Below are 23,414 nucleotides of genomic sequence, written 5' to 3' on the forward strand. Positions count from 1 at the left end.
GCATTTGATACAGTTAATTATCAGTTACTGTGGCACAAGTTGTTTAACTATGGCGTTAGCTCCAAAATCATTCGTATAATCAAAGCCATCTATGATAATGCAACAATTCGAGTAAAAATAGACAATAAATTTACGAAACGAAGGTTTAACGTTAACGAAGGTGTCCTACAAGGTGTACCTGTAAGTCCATGGCTGTTTTCTATGCTTATAAATGACATCGAGGCTTTCTTCCGACAAAGGAGTGTCCAAGGTATAAAGATAGACGAGACGAATAATTTACTAATTAATGATTACTAATTAATGCGGATGATTTGGTAATTCTGGGTAACAGCTGTTACCATTTAAACAAAAAGCTCGAGATTTTGAATGACTATGCGCGCATCAATAAATTAACCATTAACTACACCAAGTCAAAAGTTCTGGTCTTCAGAAGAGGTATTCAGATGTGGGTCTGATAATATTGAAGTTGTCAACAAATTGAACTACCTCGGGGTAACATTTTCCAGTTCTACATTGTTTTACGAATCTGCTCTTCACTTCGTTCGGAAAGCTAAAATTGCCACGGGTGCAGTAATGTCAATATTGGTAAATTCAAAATGTGTGTCGTGACCAGCAAGATGTCAGATTTTTGATAGTATCGTCACAACTTCTTTATTATTCTGTGCACCGGCTTGGAGTCTGAGATACTTTAATTAAATTGAGTCCGTTCAAACAAATTTTTTTTAAATATTACTCCAATTACCCAGAAATACTCCCAACTACATTATCCTATTAGAAACTGGTCATCGTCCCCTTTCAGTAAAAGCACTGCGACCGACTCTGTTGTACTGGAAAAGTGTAAATAGCTTAGATAACTGCCTAGATTTCAAATAATGTAACTAAAGGTATTTCTACAAAAAGGTATAATTGGGTTTCACAACTGAAGTTTCTTTTGTCAAATAATAACATGGAAATGACTTTGTTGTACAGTGACTTATCATTTCACAATATAAACTGCTTTTCTGATGACTATGCAAACTCTTTATATTGGAAGGACGTAGAAAGAGCCAAATCCTCTAGTTACAGCCTCGTTTACCATAATTTTCAATTTCAATGGGATGCTCAAGCATACTTAATGTCAAACTTGCCTATTTCATTTTTAAGAATGGTATGCTAATTGCGCACTTGCGGAAAAAACAAACTCAGGTTGACACTAAATAGAATCGTATATACCGTTGACACAGAAGCTGTTTGTACCGTTTGCAATTTAAATACTACGGAAGATTTACATCACATGCAAGTGTTTGTCGTGTCTAATCGTATATTCGCTAGTGTTTCTTATCTTCGATAAGATGAAAGGCCTGTGCGCTTAGTCTGCAAACACGAATGGAAATCTGCGGCGATGTAAATGTTATAAAAAAAATTTTAACTTTTTAAAAACTGTTTTGTGCACAAGAGCATTCATTCTTAATGAATAATTAGGAACTTCCCGAAAATTCATTTTTACATAGCAGATATTATGTTGCTTTAATTAGCATAATTTCATTTTTGTTTGTTTGATTGTTATTATTACTATTATTAATAATGGTATATATTAACGAATTCATGCCTGCCAAGGAGGGAGAGAGGATACAGGATTTACACCCCAGAGCCTCCCATCTCCTTGAGAGACATAAATCTTCACAAGGCAGCTACGTCTTTTGAAGAAAGTTGACACTGACTTGTGGCCGTGTAGTCTGTACGTCCGTCAGTCAACGCGAAGTCCGTTGGTCCGTCTGTCTTCCGAGTCAGTGGTACGTAAGTCCGTCTAATGTTCTGGTCAAGCAGGCTCCGTCCCTGCACCGCAGCGATGTGGAACCTACTAAACGAAAGAAAAAAAATATAAACTTCAAGGGCTGTTACTTGAAGACAGTCTGATGCGATCTCTATGTACGAAGGGTGCCTATAATGACAGCCTTCTGCATAGAAGAGATAAGGTGACGAAGATGAGACCTGCAGACCGGAATTTGAGATAGATTCGTCTCGAGAGTGGGACGAATTCCGCCTAGGCAACCGATAATGTGGACAACCATTTTGACTGAGTAGCCAGGGTGTAGTTGTCGTAGTTCTTGTAAGAGATCAAGATATTTAGTCCGTTTTTGCTCCTCCTTCGTGACTATGTTCGTTTCTGCAGGCGCAGAGAACTCGATGACGTACATAGTCTTAGATGAGATATCCTGGAGCACTATATCAGGCTTAGTAGCAGAGAGCTGCCTGGTAGTTGGGAACGAGAAATTCCAGAAGATAATGCATTTCTCGTTCTTGACGACGGACTCGATCTCGCCTGGAGCATATGGTAGGACTGGCGTAGGGCCCACTTCATACTTGTGTCTCAAGAAGTAGTACAGCACGCGGAGGGCAGCGTTATGGCGATGTATGTAGGTGTTCGTGGCATAAGAAGGACATGCCGAGATGAGGTGCATCAGCGTCTCCGGCTGAGATTTGCACGCTCTGCACATAGTGGTGGAGACTGCTTTTTATATACATACTTTTGGTGAGTTAGCGTCGCTATCACACCATCTTGGGCAGCGATGATAAAGCCTTCTGTTTCGGACTTGAGTCCAGCTGATCGCAGAAAAGAGAACGTAAGATCAACGGAAAGACTACAGGTGTCTAGATGACGGTAGAACATTCCCTGATGGTCACGATTCCGATGATCTTCGAAGAGGGAGCGTATTTCAGCTCGTTTCACAGCTGAACGAAGTCGAGATTTGGAGAGAAGGATCACGTTATCATCAAGATCACGATTAGACGGATCAAAAGCAAGGCCCAATTTAGATGCTGCATGTTGTGCTGCCCCTTTACCCTGTAACTCATGATCGCGCACGAGTTCCATAGGAGGGTCGGAACTATTTATGACCTGACAAGCTATTCCTAAAACTACCCTATCATGTAGACATTCAACGAATAGGAGACCTCTACCTCCTTGCTGGCGTGGGAGTTAATTACGCGGTAACATCTCTTTGATGCATCTGATGATATCGGGGTGAATTTTCAAACATTTGAGCAGCACCAATATGAGTGAGACGAAGAGATATGCTACCTCTCACCAATATGGTGAGAGGTAGTGTCCAATGCTTTCCTATAATTCACCCATTCCATACTCAGGTCGCGTTGATACTGACGGGCGTCTTGACAGATACATCTGTCAACAAGAAGATTATCTTTGCAACCGGATATACTTCGTTTGGAGCCGCGTTGTTCGTATATCATCTGCCAAACCGGTTCTATGGTTGTGAGTATGCGTTCAATAAGATTGGAGGTGAACGCTTTGTACACGATATTGAGACATGTAATCGGGCGATAATTGCTCGGAACTGAAAGGTCTCCTTTCTTGGGAAGCAAAACTGTTCGTCCTTCCGCGAACCACGCTGGAAAGGTCCCGTACCCAAGGATGTATGAAGTAAAGTGCCTAGCAAGATGTGCGTAAGTGGAAGTTAAACGTTTCCACCAGAAGGTGGAAATTTATTCTTATTATTATTATTCCTATTATTGTTATTATTATTATTCTTGTTATTGTTATTGTTATTATTATTATTATTGTTATTATTAATGTTTTTGTTATTATTATTATTTCTAGTTTTTATGTCTTTTTACATACTCTTATGCGAGTATCATCAATCTTTGGTATCTTCTTTTTTTTTCTTCCCTCCAAAAATTGTATTTCCTGTTTTGTTTCAAATCATATGTGTGAATTTTTTTATTTTATATTATTTTGACTGACAGATCCTTTGTATAAGATTTGTACCCTGAAAAGGAGACATCCCGGTCGGTGCAATTTCATGCATTTCTCCCTCTTGATTCAAAAAAATTAAAAATAAATAAATGTATATATAAATATATATTTACATATTTATATATATATATATATATATATATATATATATATATATATATATATATATATATATATATATATATATATATATATATATATACATTTATTTATTTTTTTGATATCAAGAGGGGGCAATGTACTCACATGTAACATGTACTCTCATGTGTTTCGATGTTTATATCGTGCCAAATGAGGTTTGCTTGGCGCAATAGGATGGACAGTGGGAATTAGACTAGAAAGATAGACTCATAGGCGAACATGTGACGCAAGTTTAAGTCCTTCTCGATTTTAAGAGAATGAGAAGCTACTTCCAGATGGAAATTGAAATGAAAATTGGAAATTAAAACTAAACTTGGAATTTGGTCATGTGGGTGTTGGATGACTGTTCAAAGAATACGATTTAACAAGAAAGCTATTATTACTTTGCGATCACCTTATATCTTTAATTCATTACAAAATAAAAAAGTCAAACTGATAACGATTTTTCATAAGTTTTTAATATATTGTCTGTCGGCTATATTTCAATTAACGAATGAGTAAATTACAAAAGTTTTTAATTTATTTTCGTTTTACTTGTAAAAAAACCGCGTGTTTACTGCTTACTAGGCTTTAATTTTAAATTGTTACATCTATGTATAAATAGTGTTTAGTAACTAAGGGTATTTTATAATAAGGAAGTTACTAACATAGCAAACTCTTGCACCAGCCAGTTGTTCTATAATTCCTCATCCAGTTTCAACGAAAATAATTAGAATTAACACATTATAAAAGGCGCTGGAAGCAAGAAAGCGGAGATTTTATATTTAGTTGTTACATGTATGTACAACGTGTGTTTTTTAACTGAAGAAATTTTATTTAAAAAAATTGCAAGCATGGAAAACTTTTTGTCCAGCCACATTCTGGATAATTCCTCATTCAGTTTAATACTTACAAGTTTTGGGCCAGTCACATTCTCTATGATTCTTCATTCATTTTAATATTTACAGATAATTTCATTTTTCATTCAAAACTTCTTAACGCCTCGTTAACAAAACGTTCGCTTTTGTCCAACATCTTTATTATTTTTGATCCTTTTTTTACTTATGATCGGATGTTAAGCGCCTATTGGGATGGATGAAATGTGTTTAATAGTTAGCAATTTATTGGTCGCTAAGACAAACTGCTAGTATCTGTTAAAATGTCGATTCCACACGCATTTGAGATTCCTCCTCGATTATTCACCGATGCAAAGATTGTACTTATTGGTTTAAAACATACCCCCACTTGCTTATGTAGCCTAATGAGTGGTTTCTATCAACGAGCTAACCAATGGTGCTATATGGTCACATGTAGGTACTTCGATCAATCATTTACCAAAGGCCTTTTCAATATATCCGATCTACCCGATCAAGCCAGTGGGTTTAACAAAGAGTATAATGTGGCACTAAAAATTTTTAGACATTTTCACGACAATCACGCGATATTTAAAATGTAATTAAATGGCAACGTCCCCTCTATTCCGCGTCACTCCTTCTCGCCCCTTCTCCCACACTGGGGTTGATTTCGTCAGTCCTTTCCTCGTTTGCTCTGACAATTCTCGAAAACCTCGCTTGTCAAAAGGCTATCTATGCATATTTGTTTATTTTGCCACCAAATGTGTGCACCACCTAAAATTTGCATTCGAACTATCCCCGGAAGCAGTTTTTGCGACTTTGAATCGTTTTGTTTTCCGTAGGGGTCTACCTACTCGGACATTTACTCAAATGACGGACTAAACCTCGTTGGAACGTCTCGATGACTCAAAAAAATATTTGGTCGCGCATGCAGCCCATTTCGGGGGTTTATGGGAGAGCGTTAATTATATCAATGTGTGTGTTTTGTGTGAATGATACAATACAATATTAATTTTTTGTCAGTAACGTGACCATCTTTGCTTTTCAAAACACTTTTCAATACATGTGTTTCAATACACAAACACAAAACTGAAAACAACACAGGTTTAATCGAAAAAAAAAAAAAATTGAGCAGTAAAAAGTAATATCTATGCTATTTTACAAACATTATTTTTAGAGAATGCATTTTTTTACAACGCAACTGTTCTCTATAATTTACATTATAAATTATTATTATTACCTAGTATTATAGTTATTTACATTATAATTATTATTATTAAATAATATCGGTGATTTCAAAAATTTTTCTAAGACAGTGCATAAATTTCAAATTTGAGATAATTTTCAACTCATTTTATTTCGTTCACTGTGCCATGGTTCCTCTTAAAAAATTCCTTAACTATGTGCAAAATGCGTTTTTTAGTTTGTATACCTTAGACATCTACTTTTATTATTCTCAAATTTCTACAACTAAAAATTTATGTTAAATTGGGATTCATCGATCTTAAAATCCACTAAAAACTAATTTTTGCAAGAGGCCATTTGAAAAAAGTAATTTAAATGGTAGTTTTGAGTCACTTTTACCTCCATAAATCATAAAATTTGCTAACAATTAGTATGTAAGGGCTAAGTGCTGCGAATTTTAAATGGTTTTGGAATTTTCGTATTTAAGAGAGATCGCCTCCAACGGGGGCTAAAATAGTCAAAAATAGAGAGAAAACTTTAAAATTTCTGAATATCGGTATCATTTTTTGGGCCCCTAGTTCCATTAAAAATATAAAAAAAAGATGATGCGGGGTCATGGAACACAAGGTAGGAGCGAACGCACTTTGCAAAAAAATATTGCTTAATTTTATATATATTTTCTTCGTCTTGATTTTTTTTATTTTTATTATTATTATTTAAGTACATCAAAGTATTTAGGAATTTAGTATTCAAGAAATTATAATTAAAATTAAGCGAATTTTTGTTTTTGCAAATTGTGTTGCTTCTATGAGCCAAAGGATTTTCGTTCTGACCTGGTGTCCCATGACACCTCACCATCTTCTTTTTTATATAGAATTAGGGACTCGAGAAAAATTTATACTGATTTTCAGCATTAAGTCCCCGTTGAGCGATCCCTCTTAAATATAAAAGCCTCTGCACACAAATTTTTAGCAAATTCTATGTTTTATGGGGGTATAAGTGACTCACAACTGCGAATTTAATTATTTTTTTCAAGTGTCCTTATTGCTAAAAATTATTTTTTAAGTGTTTTTGGGATCGATGAATCCCAATTTAATATCAATCTTTAGTTAGAGAATATTTAAAGGAGACGTCTAAAGGTATAAGAACTGAAAATGAGTTTTTGGGCAAAGATAAGGAATTTTGGAAGAGATTACGCGTATAGAACGTTGTGCGATGATGTAAGTCATATTTTACCTCTGTTCGCGCATTATAATGACTCCTTGTTGCTTTGTCTATTACCACTATTTTGTTGAATGTGTCTCCGTATTTCATGCTTAGCAATAATCGAACGATGCGCTTTTGAGCTAATAATACCCGGTCAATTTCAGTGCATCTGCCCTAGATGATGTTAATGCAGAATAAACGTGGGCATAGTCGAAGGTTAGCAACTTTCCATGCTTAAGGTAGCTTTTTAATATGCGTTATTGGCAATACATTTTGGTGAGCTTTTTACACACATGATCTATTTGCACTATAAACCTTAAGTTGCTGTCGATACAAAAACGAAAGAACTTTGTTTGGTTGGTGTTTATAAGGATGTGCTTCTGATGTGTGACGATTATTTCTTGTTTATTTGATGTAAAATGAATTAAACTTCTTTTCTCTGTCTTAACAATCAGATGATTTTTGAAACACCATGTTTGAAATTGTTCAAGTGTATTTCCAGCTGCTTCTATTGCTTTAGTTAGTGTGGACCTTGATATGGCCACTGATATATCATCAGCATACATCAAGAAATTTCCAGTTCTAGGTTGTTGGGGTAGATTATTTATATAGAAATTGAAAAGTAAAGGCTACATATTGCTTCCTTGGGGTACCGATCTTTTTATTGGTCAATCTGTTGATTATCATTCATTGTAAAAGCGCATTTGTATGACCTCTAATTCCCAATAGTTCAATCAATCAATTCAAACTTGCTTAAAAGAAATTCACGATTCACTGTATCGAATACTGTACTTAGATCAAAAAACAATCCTAACACAGATTGGCCTTTATCTAGATCTTTTGATATTTTTAATTTTTGATATTTTAGATCAAACATTGCTGATTGCGTTGAGTGGTTTGTTCGAAAACCATGTTGCGATGAACTAAGTATGTTGCATTTATCGACGAAAGATTGAAGTCTATTAAATATTATTTTTTCTTTGATTTTCGAGAAAACTGTTAACATGAATATAGGTCTATAGTTCTGAACATTGTGCCTATCATTGGTTTATTACATGCATATATGTTACATGCAAGGTATACTAGGTTTATTCACAAAATTCTGGTAAAGGTGTTCATAGAATCACCTTATGGTCCATGGTCCATTTCTGGTTTCCTGCCCGTCAGCACGTCTGTCTGCAAACACGATTACTCAAAAACACAAAGAGATATCAATATGAAATTTTTATAGCGTAATCAGGACGTAAGAAGTGAAGTCGAGTTCGTAAAAAAGTAATGTAGGTCAATTTTTGTGTAAAACTTTTTTTCGTAAACATGACTGTTTTGGCGTAAATTGTATAGTGCATTATATGGGAATATCAGTTATGTATGTGTGACATGTATGTATATATATAAATATATATCTTTATTTGACATAAATCAAAGTAAATTACACAAATTGCACAAAATATTAGATCAACAAGGACTATACATGTTTGACTGAAAATTTAAAAAAAAAAAAAAATAATCTAAATTATTACAACCAAAAAAAGATTTACAAAAAAGTAAAAAACATGGACGGTTTCGATGTATGTAAGCGTTTCTTTTATTTAAGATAAACCTTAGAAAGACGACCACTGGCTTAATCCTTTCAGGCTCACAGACGGTTAATAAATCTTCCGCAGTGTACATTTTAATGTTATTAATATCCTGCTTTTCTTTTCCTTCTACCCCCGGACAGTCTTCTATCAAATGCCTCACACTTTCAGCCGCATTACACATAACGCAAACTCTTGCTCCATTAACTTTCACGCTATTCCATCTAACACCATACATTCGAAAACTAGCAATCACATATCTTTCATTTCTCTCACATATACTTAAATATTTGGCACCTTGAACGTAGTGGTCTAGCATAGCAAACATGCTCAAACTCCCTTTGCTCCTGATATCTTCCAGATTTCCAGTCAGAGCAATCTGGTTTACCACTCGTTTAACAGATGCTTTGTCATTTATTTCAATCACACCATTCAATCCTCTTTCGTTCTATAATAACTACAATAACTCATTCAGCACACTCATTGTTCTATCATTCATACATGTTACTTGCAACTTTTTATCAGAGTTAATTATTCTATTGCGATAATTGATAGCTTTTTGAATACAGAGATATTCAACGTTCCTAGCTCCAAGCTCTAGATTAACAGCAGAGTTTGGCGTAGATTTAGATACACATAGTACTTCTTTATAGAAATTATGCAGGACCAAATTTTTTTTTTAATTGGTTGTTGTAGTTGTTACAATTTGTGGTCCATACTTCACTTCCATAGGTTAGAATAGGCCATACCAAAGCATTGCATATTTTCACAATCACATTTACTGGAAAAGTCTCATATTTGTAAACATAGCGTCTTACATAAATTAATGTTCTTTTGGCTTTATCTCTCATGCTCCACATGCTCATTCCAACTTCCATTAACAGAGAAATACCACTCCCAGCTACTCAAAGTTCCTAACATTCTCAATAATTTGCTCTTTATACAACCATACGTCATTTGCACCACGTTTTCGTCCATTACCCACAATTACATCTTTGTTTTTCTCGCATTCACGCTCAATTTCCACTTCTCGCAATACTCCTCTAACGCTATTCAACTTCTTCTCATCCCACCAACTATTTGGAGGTTAGTACCATTCATACAGTTCATTAATATACAGCAAGAAAAGGAGCGCTGATAGATGACATCCTTGCCGTAGGCCATTATGTGTTTTGAAGCTTGTACTTACGCCACCCCAACCCGACCGATTGCAGCATGAAGTGGACTTATAAAAAGATTTAAATATATCTATTAATTGTACATGTAGACCAATATGCAAGAATTTACTCCATAGAAGTTCTCTATTGACTTTGTCAAAGGCTTTCTCGAATTCAATAAAACAGAGATAAGTTTTGGTCCTTTTGACTGCTAGCGAATTGTCAATTATCGTTTTCAATACCAAAACATTATCTATTGCTTCATATTGCCTTAGAATTCCAGCCTGCGCGCAGATTATAATTTCATTATGATCCAGCCATTGTCACAGCCGATCGGACAAGAGTTTTGTATAAAGCTTACTTAGATTGGGCATCAGAGCTAGGCCACGATAGTTTCCAGGTGTAGAATTTAAGTTTCTGCAGATAGCTTCATGATATTATTTTCAATAATATCCCAAAATGTTCAAAATGCTCAAAATGTATGTATGTATAATATGATAGAGTAATCAACATTATCAACAGTATGCATGGTATGTCAACAATTAACTCAGTCAATTGTTTGTTTTCACTTGTTTATATATAGGTATAATTTTTGGCAATTTCAAGTGCATCAGGAAAATCTTCTATACAATTATTTATAATGACACAGATAACTGAACTTATAAGAGGTACAATTACTGACACTGGAAGTGAATCAAGTCTAGAAGAATGCTTGTTTGTTAATTGAGTTTTCCATGTTTATTGTTGCAGCCATGCATGCTTCCGATAGTTGATTATTGAAAGTTTGTTACATTTTTTCAGATGTACTATTGTAAAATTATTCAGAAAATAAATTTACAACTTTTTTTAGGATCTTATTTTTTAAGAGTTTATTATGACCAAGTAATGACATGATTTCATTCCTATTTAGTTTTTTTTTTAAACTTTGTTTAGATATGCCCTAAAATTCAAATACAATTATTAGTAAACAAATATGAAGGTAAGAGAATTGAAGGCTATAACGTGAAATACTCTGTATAGAAAATGTTGAATATTAGTGATTGCATTATTTTTATGAATTAGAAGAGTTTCAAGCACGAACACAATTAATTAGTTTTATGTTTCTGATTTTCGAAAATTTTCGAAAACATTTTCTAAATTTCTTTCTTTTTTTGAGAAGGTTTCACAAACCACTAGTTGAAGCTTCCTGTAAATTTTCAACTCTTTATCTTTTAAAGCTTTGGAAAAAATGGACACTGGAGTTTTGTCCCCTACTTTGTCAAAAGTTGTGCTTAAGCTTTCATTCTCTGTCTAACGGTTTAGAAGACCTAATTGACCTATATTGCTTATTTACAAACTTAGCATCACTTTTTACGTCCTAAGCACGCTTTAAAAACTTCAGCTCGCTAGCTATTTTCGTTTTCAGTTTTCGTGTCCACAGATAGATGGACAGACAGACAGATGGGCGGACAACATAAAATGGACCAATTAGGTGATAAAATGAACAGTTATACCGAAAATTTCATCGTTTACTCAACATTTTTAGGCGTTACAAACTTAGGACCAAACTTTATATACCTTGATATATTTTACATACATACAGGGTTTAAAAAAAACTCTTGCGTAATTTTTTCCCACAAAGAATGTATTTTAACTCAATAAAAATAAAAATAGATTTTAAGTTTTGGTGCGGAATCCTAATTTTTTTGAAAATAAAAGACAATCCATGTTAATTGGTGATAATGTAGCATTTTTTGGGTGAAATAATTTTTTTATCGGTAAATAACCACTACTTAGTCTCAAAAATAACGGTTTATCTTTTTCATGGATTTTTACTTTTGGTGCGGTTTTCATCCCCTATTTCATTATTTAAATGGATAAATTTCGAAAAATCATTTCTTATATGACACCTACAGTATAAAATCAATATTTTCTCGAAATTTTGAACTTCTATTATTAGAAATTTAGGCTGGGCGTCGATAAATCAGTCGAGACATTACCTTTTTCCACCCAGGTTATTTCCACCCTATAAAATGTTTCTGGTTTTTAATAATATAACAAAAAAAAATCAATTCAATCAATTGAAGAATCAATTAAATAATATACAAAAAGAATATAATCCCTTGAAAATGAACGAAAGTTGGAAAAATTTTGAGATAAGATAATAAAACTTGTAGTCATACACGAATAATAAAATTATATTTTATTATATTTTTAATTATTTACTGTATATAGTAGGCACTACAAAAAACCAAATATAATTGCAATTAGCAAAAAGATTCTTTTTGAAATTTTTTTAATCAAAATCGAAGCTGCTTTTGAGTAAAAGCAATCATTAATACAACCTCAAAAATTAAAAAAGAAAATGAATTTCTTATAAGATATTCCTTACATAATTTCTTAAGTTTATTTTAAATACACAGGTAGGTAGTATTTATGCTGCATTAAATGAATCAAACTCATATCGTAGCGTATTGGTTAATAATTTAAGCAACGTCTTTTCCTTCCAGCTGAAAATTTCTAAGTTGTTCATTAATATACTGCGAATATTAATAAAAAAAAATCAGCTAGCCGTAAGTCGGTGGAAACCTCGTCAACTGATGCATTTAAAAAGCTGCTATATGTAGTCGCTTAACTCTTCCATTATAACTTTCAAAGCATAAGCTGACGGTCTTTTCACCGAGATACAGCCAGCTGACACACATATTTATCTATAATTGGATATAAGGTTTCATCAAGTAAATTTTTAGTTGAGAGGAAATCGCTGACAGTATAATTTTTTTTTCATATTCGAGCGTGATAAAAGAGGATAAATGCACTCGCTCAACTCCTCCACTATAACTTGCAAAGCATCAGCTGACGGTCTTTTCATCGAGATACAGCCAGTTGACACACATATTTATCCATAATTGGATATAAGCTTTCATTAGATAAATTTTTGATTGAGAGGAAATCACTGACAGAATCAATTTTTTTTTAATGTTCGAGCGATCATCTGAAGTATAATACACCACGTTAAAGTCAGCTGATTGTTTTTTTTCTATATATTGGGTTAAGTACAAGTTTACATTTTTTTAGTGAGGAGGAAATGACTGATTAAATTTTTTTTTCGTGTTTCGGAGGCTACAGCCACTCATCTCCCCAACGGAGCCGCAGCTGACGTTCATGAGGCTTTATGCATTCCACTAATTTTCGCTTGAGATCGAATTGGTCATTTAAATGTGTCACTGGCTCACGGATTATAATTTTTAATAATCAATTCTCATCATTAAATTATATTGTTTGCAATTCTATCTCTTCTCTCATTATATATATTTTTTCCTCCAAAAAAAATTGCATTTTCACAACATTTTTCTCCTAAAAAAATTCCCCACCATCCTAAGTACCCCTCAAATGTGTTATAAAAAATAGCACAGATATTATACACATTTATAATCAAAACATATACGTCTACAATATTATATTATTATATATTAACGAATCCGATATGTTTGGGGACCCTACACACGTTACGGTATTTTTTCAAATTCATACTACCACCGTTAAATATATCACTTTTAAGTGTTGCATATTTTTTGTACACGAGCATTCAAGCGTCTGTAATGAAATATATGATAATATAGCATGGTACACAAGATTTACCTGTTTTATTGTTTTTAACACACAAAGATTATCTGGGGCACAGATTTGCACTAAAACAAATATTGATAACTTTAATTGTGTCCTCTATGGTCGAATTTGTTTTTCGATTTAAAATAATGCCTTCTCTATATAACGAATTATTAAAACCGTTATTCTATTTATCATCTTTATAAGAAAAACAAGACAACGTTAGGAAGGAACGTGATAAGAAAATGTCTTGGATCGAGTACCAGTTTTTTTGAAGAAATTAGTAGACTTTTATTAGCACAAAACTGGTGTGCTAATAAAAAACGTGATTATTTTACTATTCAAACCCTCAACCCATATCAATTACAATATGTTTTGTGAAAATTATTTGATTTCTAAATGTGATGTGTAACATAACCACCGACATTGGTTTTGACATATAATTTTTGTTTTGTTTGTTTTTCAAGGAACCGGGTTAACACTTTAGCGGTCTGCCGACGAAGAAAAACTTTTTCAATTTCATCGGAATGCATTTTTTTTTTATTGAGAAAATATAAATGGCTTGAGCTAATAGGTCACTCTGCCGTTAATATATGGAACACAAAATTGTTATATCCTACGCTCCCTCTCGGGAAAAAACAGAGTTATAATTTTCCTTACGTACTAAATTTGAACTATTCATTTACGTGAAAAGTCACGTGAAAGGCACTAACTTTTATATATACATTATAGAAAACAAAATAATAATAATATACTTAGTGTTAGATATTTCCATCAATTGAATTAATAAACTTAGGGATAGGAGTTACAGCGCTAGGATTCATTTCACTTAGAAAGGATTTTATATTGTGAGGTGGAATCTCTATTCTTTTTTATACAATTTACACTGCCAAAAAACGTAGTTCGGGTCCTCAATTGCCACACCACAAGGACACTGATCTAAATTTACAATGTTGAATTTAAATAAACTACTCGTTAGAGAGGTATGCTCACTTCTTAATACATTTAGAGAAATTATTGACTTTTTTTAGTATTTTTGAATGGATACCATCTACTGCACTTTCTTTAGCTGCTTTATCAACTGCTTAGTTATGTTTAATTCCTGTATGTGCGGGAATCCAATAAAATTTAACCTTCTTATTTAACAAACTAAGTTTCTAAAGCTGATCTTTAATGATTTGTACAGCTGGTTTTTGTTTCTCTGATTTTAAGTAATTTTTAAGAGAAGTGCGTACACTGCTAGAATCACTTAAAATACGAAATCGTTTGCATTAATCTGAAAGAATTTTTACTAGATATAGCCATAGCTTCAGCAGTAAAGACAGAGGCATATTTAACTGTACGGTGCTTTCCAACTAACCCAGTCAATACATCTAACGTTGCAAAGCCTACAAAATCCTGATTAGGAATTTTAGACTCATCAATGAACCAAGAATTGGATATTCTCAAATCTTGCCTGAAAAGTGCTTTAAATTTCCTATTTCGATCCCTTTCTTCCTGCAAACTGATTCCTATGTCCAAATCGACATCAGGAACAAACCACAATGAATCATACACATAGGTGTAACACCAGGGCTTATCTGACGACGATATGTAGTGTCGAATAGGGATAATATCTTCGTATGCTGATAGAATCAACGGCCTTGGACCTTGAGAAAAAAATGTAGGACTATCCCTATTCGCAACTACCTTATCAAGCACAGTTATTATAGGATGTTCATCAAAAGATAATATTCTAGGCAAGAAATTCATGTAAAGATATTTAAATCTGAGGTAAATAGGAAGTTTTTAGACTCTGCCAACACAATGTTAACAGGAGTAGATTGTCTGTATCCCATAGCTAACCTCAAGACCTTATTCTGGATGAATGTTGGTTTTTTTAGTCTTTTCGTTGAAAGAGGATGAAAAAGAAAACCACCGTACTCCATTCTAGACCTATTGAGAGCCTTATACAGTCTAAGCAAAACTGTCGGATCAGCTCCCCTCCAAGTTGTTCTCAAGTAACTAAGAATAGACAAGGCTTTAGAACATCTTACTCTAATATTTTCAACGTGAATGTCCTAACTGAGTGTGTTTTGAAACTGAAGACCTAACAGCCTAAAAACGGGTTTAGATTTGAAGACAATATCACCTATTCTCAGAGACCACTATTTTGAAGTAATTTTAGAGTCACGACTCAAACCCATAACTGATATATATCATGTGTGGCCTCACGGCCGCTTGTGTCCAGAAATTTGAGTACATCCTCCATAGTGTTCATGTTCTCTAAACCTAAGAGTGCAAGACCAGGATCCTTGGATTGCTTGTAAAATGTATCGTCATCAGCGAACTCACCAACCTGACATCTACCCTGAGAAATACTATGCAATTTTCCCATATATAAGGAATATAGCATCGGAATGAAACATCATCTTTCACACATTTGCCATCTATATGGCTAAAATGTACTAAAAGTGTGTTTTTATTTCTTAAACTGTTTAGAGTAAAAACAATATACATAAGACCTACAAATGTAATTTATTTAAAGATACTAGACCTTGTGTTCTGAAGGCGTCTTAATATGTGACAGACATTCTTAACACGTAAAAATGGTCAAGTTTACCTATTTCAGTGTAGATAAGGCAGCTGAATGTCCATGGCATTCCAACAATAATCAAGTTCACGATCAACTAAGTCAGTGCTCAGAAGTTTACGCAGCTTCACATGTAACGATTCGAGGATATGTTTGTTCGCTTCGTTGACATTTACATTCAGAGGAGCGAGAAGCGAATTATTTTACCTTCTCGGGTTTTACTGCCGTAGCATTCGGTTAGAGTCAGGCAAAGTTGGTCATAACTATTTATATATACAATGAAGAAGTTTCACGATGCTTCCATCTGTGAGCTGCACGTCTGCATCGTAATCAGGGACACGACCCCTCTTACAATGAATGACGGCACAATTATCAAGTCCGAATTCCATGCCAATAGCCTTCGTGTACTGATGGACAGCTTTGAGAGCTTGAGATAGACTGCTCTCAGAAGAAGCATAAAGTTTCAGGTCATCCATATAGAATAGATGAGTTACCTGATGCTTCCTATCTGTCGGGGGACCACAACGGTAACCAGTTTCTTCTCGCAAGCGCAAGGAAAGGGGCATAAGGGAGATGCAGAATAAAAGCGGGCTAAGGCTGTCGCCTTGATAGACACCACGCTTATACGTTACCAGATCTGTTGAGACAGTACGTTTACCACATCTAATGGTAAATTTGGTCTTCCACAAAGGTAACAGCTCTTCGATGCATCTGATGATATCGGGGTGAATTTTCAAACATTTGAGCAGCACCAATATGAGTTGGTGAGAGGTAGTGTCAAATGCTTTCCTATAATCCACCCAGGCCATACTCAGGTCGCGCTGATACTGACGAGCGTCTTGACAGACACATCTGTCAACAAGAAGATTATCTTTGCAACCTGATATACCTCGTTTGGAGCCGCGTTGCTCGTATATCATCTGCCAAACCGGTTCTATGGTTGTGAGTATGCGTTCATAAAGAATGGAGGTGAACGCTTTGTACACGGTATTGAGACATGTAATCGGGCGATAATTGGTCGGAACTGAAAGGTCTCCTTTCTTGGGAATCAAAACTGTTCGTCCTTCCGCGAACCACGTTGGAAAGGTCCCGTACCCAAGGATGTATGAAGTAAAGTGCCTCGCAAGATGTGCGTGTGTGGAAGTTAAACGTTTCCACCAGAAGTTGGACACAGCATCCATGCCAGGCGCCGAATGATTCTTCTTGCCTTTGAAAGCAAGGGATACTTCATCAGCGGTAACAGATGTTAGGACCGCTGGTTCTGCTAGGCGTGCGTTGCAGAACCTTTCGAACAGTTTGATTGGTCTTATATTTTTATCTACACTAGTCGACTTTTCATATAAATCACGCCAGTAGCCATCGATTTGCTCTATCGAAGGTGGATTCTCGACGAGAGAAGAGGGTTTTGCAAATAAACGGGAAGGATTCGATACAAAGATCTTGTTCTCTCGAATACATTTCTCGCGTTTAACTACCTTTTTCCGAGCGAGAGCTAGTACACGTATCTTTTCAATGTTTCGCTGCTTGATAGTGAGCAGGATACCCTTGTTTAGTGTGTGGTGTTGGTGCCTGAGTTCACGCGCGAAGGCTCGCACCTTTGGGGTGAAGGGTTTACCAGCTTTCTGGTACTCTAACACACACTCGATACGTGATACCGTCTGTCGTAGAGGGGTCAACTTGGAGTCAAGTTGCTCTATACGCTTGCGTGTTTTCTCCTCGGCTGTCTCAGTAGACTTGGGGCAGGAGAAAGAGCACACATTGCAGCATAGACTGAGCTATCGATTTCGAGTAGGCTACTTGTGTGATTCAGATGATCGTCGACGATCTTGTTGATTAAAGCAAGGTCTTGTGCTTTGGCAAACGTTTTGCGGTTCTTGGGACGTTTGCGTTTGGAAAGGTCATTATCGGTTTTGAACAGGATATTTTGAAACCGTTCTTTAAACTCTTCCAAACGAGTGTTTGGTGGCTCAGCAGGAAGGATCGGAGTTTCCTCTACGTTGGCTTCCGTGGTCGAAGTGAGTGGCGTGGCTGTTTCCGCCGTTAACACAGGTAGTGCTGGGATATCTTCGGGTATCAGGGGCGTAGGTGGTGAAGCCTCTAACACAGGTGGTGGTGGGGTATTTTGGCATACCCAATCCTGTGTCTCAGTATCAGATCTCTCACTTTCTAATACTGGCTCATCCTGAGATATTCCATCCTGCGTCTCAGCGACTAATGTCTCACGTGTAGAATGAACTACACCAATAGCAGCCGGCTCTATCTCATCACCTCGATTCACTTCCGCTTGCGTAGTCCTGCATCGTTTCTCTTGTTCTGTTCGGGGTTTGTCAAATCCGGTTTTTTTGAGACGGGATGCTTGATCGCGTAGATGTTGCGATTTCATATGGGAAAGTTCGGGATGCTTTTCGCACCAGAGGGTGTGCATCCTGCCCGTATAGCCACGTCTAGATGGTTCACTTGCTTCGTAACAAGTGAGCAGGTCAGCCTTAAGTTCCTTCGTTCATTGAAAGCGCTGAAGACGACTGTTTTGTGTGCTCGCTCGACTTTCTTGAGAAGTGCCTTGAGATGGCTCTTCGTCGTCAGCGGCACGTCTAGTCTCCGGGACTAGCCTGGGATCCAAAGCCAAATTTGATTGCTCTCCCTCATATCCGTGAGAGCTACCCCCTATAGGTAAGGTAGAAGCGTCACCTGCAGGGGGGCGGGGTTCTGTAGGACTGGGTCGACTACTACCCGCCTGAGGACCGAAAAATCTGCTTCTCAAATTTGACATTTTTTGGATTTGACTCATTTAGCTCCGCTGAGTCAGCACGGACCCACCTCGTTAGCCCATCACTTTGAGCGGAATTGATGGTTACCGGGTATGGCACGTGTCCTAGTGTTAGGCTCGGACGTGAGGTTAGGGATTGCCTGCCCTTATTATTATTATTATTATTATTATTATTATTATTATTATTATTATTATTATTATTATTATTATTTAAAATTTGAAATTAACGAATTCATGCCTGCCAAGGAGGGGGAGAGGATACAGGATTTACACCCCAGAGCCTCCCATCTCCTTGAGAGACATAAATCTTCACAAGGCAGCTACGTCTTTTGAAGAAAGTTCACTGACTTGTGGCCATGTAGTCTGTACGTCCGTCAGTCCACGCGACGTCTGTTGGTCCGTCTGTTTTCCGAGTCGGTGGTACGTAAGTCTGTCTAATGTCCTGGTCAAGCAGGCTCCGTCCCTGCACCGCAGCGATGTGGAACCTACTAAAAAATAGAAATGAAAAAGAAAAAAAAAGAAACTTCAAGGGCTGTTACTTGAAGACAGTCTGATGCGATCTCAATGTACGAAGGGTGCCTATAATGACAGCCTTCTGCATGGAAGAGATAAGGTGACGAAGATGAGACCTGCAGACCGGAATTTGAGATAGATTCGTCTCGAGAGTGGGACGAATTCCGCCTAGGCAACCGATAATGAGGACAACCATTTTGACTGAGTAGCCAGGGTGTAGTTGTCGTAGTTCTTGTAAGAGATCAAGATATTTAGTCCGTTTTTGCTCCTCCTTCGTGACTATGTTCGTTTCTGCAGGCGCAGAGAACTCGATGACGTACATAGTCTTAGATGAGATATCCTGGAGCACTATATCAGGCTTAGTAGCAGAGAGCTGCCTGGTAGTTGGAAACGAGAAATTCCAGAAGATAATGCATTTCTCGTTCTTGACGACGGACTCGATCTCGCCTGGAGCATATGGTAGGACTGGCGTAGGGTCCACTTCATACTTGTGTCTCAAGAAGTAGTACAGCACGCGGAGGGCAGCGTTATGGCGATGTATGTAGGTGTTCGTGGCATAAGAAGGACATGCCGAGATGAGGTGCATCAACGTCTCCGGCTGAGATTTGCACGCTCTGCACATAGTGGTGGAGACTGCTTTCTTATATACATAATTTTGGTGAGTTAGCGTCGCTATCACACCATCTTGGGCAGCGATGATAAAGCCTTCTGTTTCGGACTTGAGTCCAGCTGATCGCAGAAAAGAGAACGTTATTATTATTATTATTATTATTATTATTATTATTATTATTATTATTTAGCGTCGAAAGCAAAACATCTCCCATTTCTAGCATGTATGAGAAAAGGGATCGTTTTTTGGAGGATTTTCCCCATTATTAAATGCCTGTGCCGAAAAAATTACGTTTTTCAAATAATCCTGTTATTTTGAACCTGTTCCAATTGTAATGGGACCTCGATCTCTCTTGCGTGTATAGAAGTGAAAATGGCAGTTTCAGTGGTATTTTCCTATTTTCGGAGTGTTGTGATGCAGTGTAAGAATTTTTCGAAATATTCTATTCAATTGACTTTATTTTTGGTCAATTGATGGTTCCATATTTCCAGTTTGTAAAACTTAAAAACACAATTTTGGCGGTGTTTTTACAATTTTCTGAGCGGTTGCTCAGTGTATCAGCTTCAAATGGGGCTATATTTTACTTTAGATAAGAATATCAATTATTTTATTTATTTATTTATTTTTACTGTACAGTAGAATTCAGCTAGACAGTAATTTTATTGTTTTTATGTTAAATTTTTCAATTTTGTTACACTAATTTCTTTTTGATTAATGATAACAATAGGAAGGAACAATAACAAAAAACTATGACCATCAGTAATAAATGATAATGAGTAAAAAATAATAAAATAATAACAAACAACAAAGTGAGTATAGAGTGAAATAGCAAAGCAAAATTCATGACGAAACTTATTAGAATGTAAAAATATTATAGGTTAATAAATAGCATAATAACAGTCTTCAATCTCTATTGTTACATAAATTTTTCCATTTTAATCAGTTTAAGAAATTTTAAGTCTTATGCCTCCTCATATATAGTGTTTTACATTTTGTTTATTTTATTTGGTGTTAGATTGGTAAGAAGCATGGTATTGAAGCTAATCACAATATCCTTTTGCCTCTTGATGTTTTGTTTCATCAAAAGTATCTCTAGAAGGCCGATATATTGGACACTAACAGGAAATGTATTACAGTTTCTTCCAATTTGAAGTTTTAGTTCATAATCCAGACCATTCAGTCCTTAATATATATTTTTTCTTGTATACACAATATCGTCTTTAATACAAAAATGATTATAAGAGATTTTTTTAAAACACACATTAAATTCATTATTTTTTACAATCGTAAGACTTTGCGTTCTTAAGACTTCCGTGTTCTTGTGTGATGAACACATATGTTTAGTGACAAAATGTTTTCAAATCGGTTATACTTTAATAATGTATTGTTCTTCAAAAAAAAAAAATACAACGTTTACTAATTGGTTGGTATTGTGATCTTCTTACGTTTTTTAGGAATAGGTTGTAAATATACAAATTTCAAAAATACAAAATCACTTTTCGTATTTTGTTTACATACAAATACATGTATTGGCTTAAAAATATAGTAGTTTGATAAATTGGTCTCAATCAAAATAACGTTCAACATCAAGACAGAATAAGTTCTCAAGAACTGTTCGCATTAACATTTTGCTTTGCTCAGCTTCTACTGGTGTCAATCTGAGCTTCCTTTAGACCATAGGCAGTCCTAAGCGTTTGGCGTAGGAAAATAGTTTTACCATTTATAAAATAACTTTATAGTTGTGAAAATAAAATTGAATGTTTCGCCATATTTTTTTAAAATTTTATAATTTTCATGTTAGTAACGAATATGTTTTATTTACAGAAATACCAGCACCAACATCATTAACAACTACAACCGAAATAACATCACTCGTTCAAAATAGAAGAGAAGGCGATAATCACATAAGATTTAAAGGTAAATAACAGAAAATGATCTATGATTGTACTTTCCATGCTTGCATAATACAGATTGTCTCTTCTGAAAGATATTGCTTAAAATAAACTGATTTATCTTAACTTTACCTGGTACGATTTGGGCATTATACCTATAGCCCTAAAATTGAAGTTTTTTTTTGTAAAACTGCAGTTTTTTGGAAAAGCCGGTTTGATGAGTTGACAAAGTTTCATTACACAAAAAATCCATACTAATGAACGGACATAGAATCCAAATAGTCTTGGTAACTTTTTAACAACCTACCCTACCCAAGTTTCTACAGAAATGTAACTATGATTTAAAATATGAAATTTAAAGTAACCACAATTTTTATTACAACAAAATTTACAAGTCGATGTTAAATCTCTTAAGTAAGTACAAAAGTGAAGTACAAAATTTGCTGTTTTTTACATTCACAGGAATAAAACATAGCACAAATATTAACGTCATAAAACTCCGTTCAAACCGTACTTTGAGAAAATATTACGTACGACTATAAGCGTTCATTTCACGATAACTTTCTTCTTAAATACAATATATGTTTAGATTTTGGCCAATTTCTCAATGGTTGATAAAAAGGAAATATTAAATGTTTTAGACAAAGAGTTGATATTTTTAGAATTTATGATTAAAATTTGGAAGATTTTAACTTTATTTTTCGCTTTAAAAGCACTTTTTTCGTAGTTTTAAAAGCACTTTAATAATCTAATTTCGTATAGTTATCAAGTTCTACCAAGTGTACGTTTTTTATGGTATGTCTAATTTTGCGTAATTTTGAAAACACATCCTATATTTTACGATATTAATTTTATATTAACCATAATTTTAAATGCTATTTTGTCCAACAAAACCACTCAACAAATTTTAGAAAACAACCCCTTGAAACAGAAGGATATCAATGTTATTTCTGAACGTTGGAGAACCTGAATTTAGAAAATTTGTGCCAAATAATGATTAGATGAATTGACTTACGTAGATTAACAAAAGCCTTAAGCAGGTTCTTTAAGGCATCGTTATCGGAGAAAAAAATCAAAAATTTTCTAATAACAAAGTAATAACATATGTAGCTTATCTTAGCAAACAATTTTTTGTTTTTTAAGAGTAATCTTAAAAACTGGAGTTTTTTTCTTATTACATATTTTCATTAAATCAGAAAGAAAATTATTAATTAATTGAAATAACGTTCGTAATTTATCCCCTATATATATAAATAAGTTATATATAAGTTATAATTTTCTGTGATTATTGACAGTGGTTTACCTAATTCTAGGGCAGAAGTTTGTCTAATTCTTCCTCAAAAAATAATTTTATCCCCATACAATCTTTGAACTCCTATTTCACCATTATTTCTTCAACTATTATTTTCGTGGTAAAAAGTGTCTTATGTCCTTACCCCGAGGCCCCATTTATCACAAACAGGCACACGGAAGGACATACAGAGTTACTTTCGCAATAATGTTATTAGTTAGAAGTATTATTATTTCTTTGATGTAAAAAATATTTACCATAGTTAGGTTAAAAAGTTTGTTGACTGTAGCCTTACAATAATTTCACTATGGTTGTTTACCCACGCGAC

The 23,414-nt window shown here is 35.0% G+C and overlaps 2 protein-coding genes across 2 annotated transcripts in view; both read left to right on the forward strand.

Annotated features, from left to right (window-relative positions):
- The window catches only part of LOC123302819 (lachesin-like), a 1,791,741-nt gene that overhangs the window by 702,731 nt on the left and 1,065,596 nt on the right, over window positions 1-23,414 (forward strand). The gene's annotated exons all lie outside the window — the stretch shown is intronic.
- The window catches only part of LOC123302110, a 160,009-nt gene that overhangs the window by 48,521 nt on the left and 88,074 nt on the right, over window positions 1-23,414 (forward strand). The window contains exon 2 of the mRNA XM_044884898.1: window positions 21,728-21,820. Coding sequence (XP_044740833.1) covers window positions 21,728-21,820 — 93 coding nt within the window. The remainder of the gene's footprint in view (window positions 1-21,727; window positions 21,821-23,414) is intronic.

Source organism: Chrysoperla carnea, chromosome X (assembly GCF_905475395.1).
Source record: "Chrysoperla carnea chromosome X, inChrCarn1.1, whole genome shotgun sequence".
Lineage (NCBI taxonomy): Eukaryota > Metazoa > Arthropoda > Insecta > Neuroptera > Chrysopidae > Chrysoperla > Chrysoperla carnea.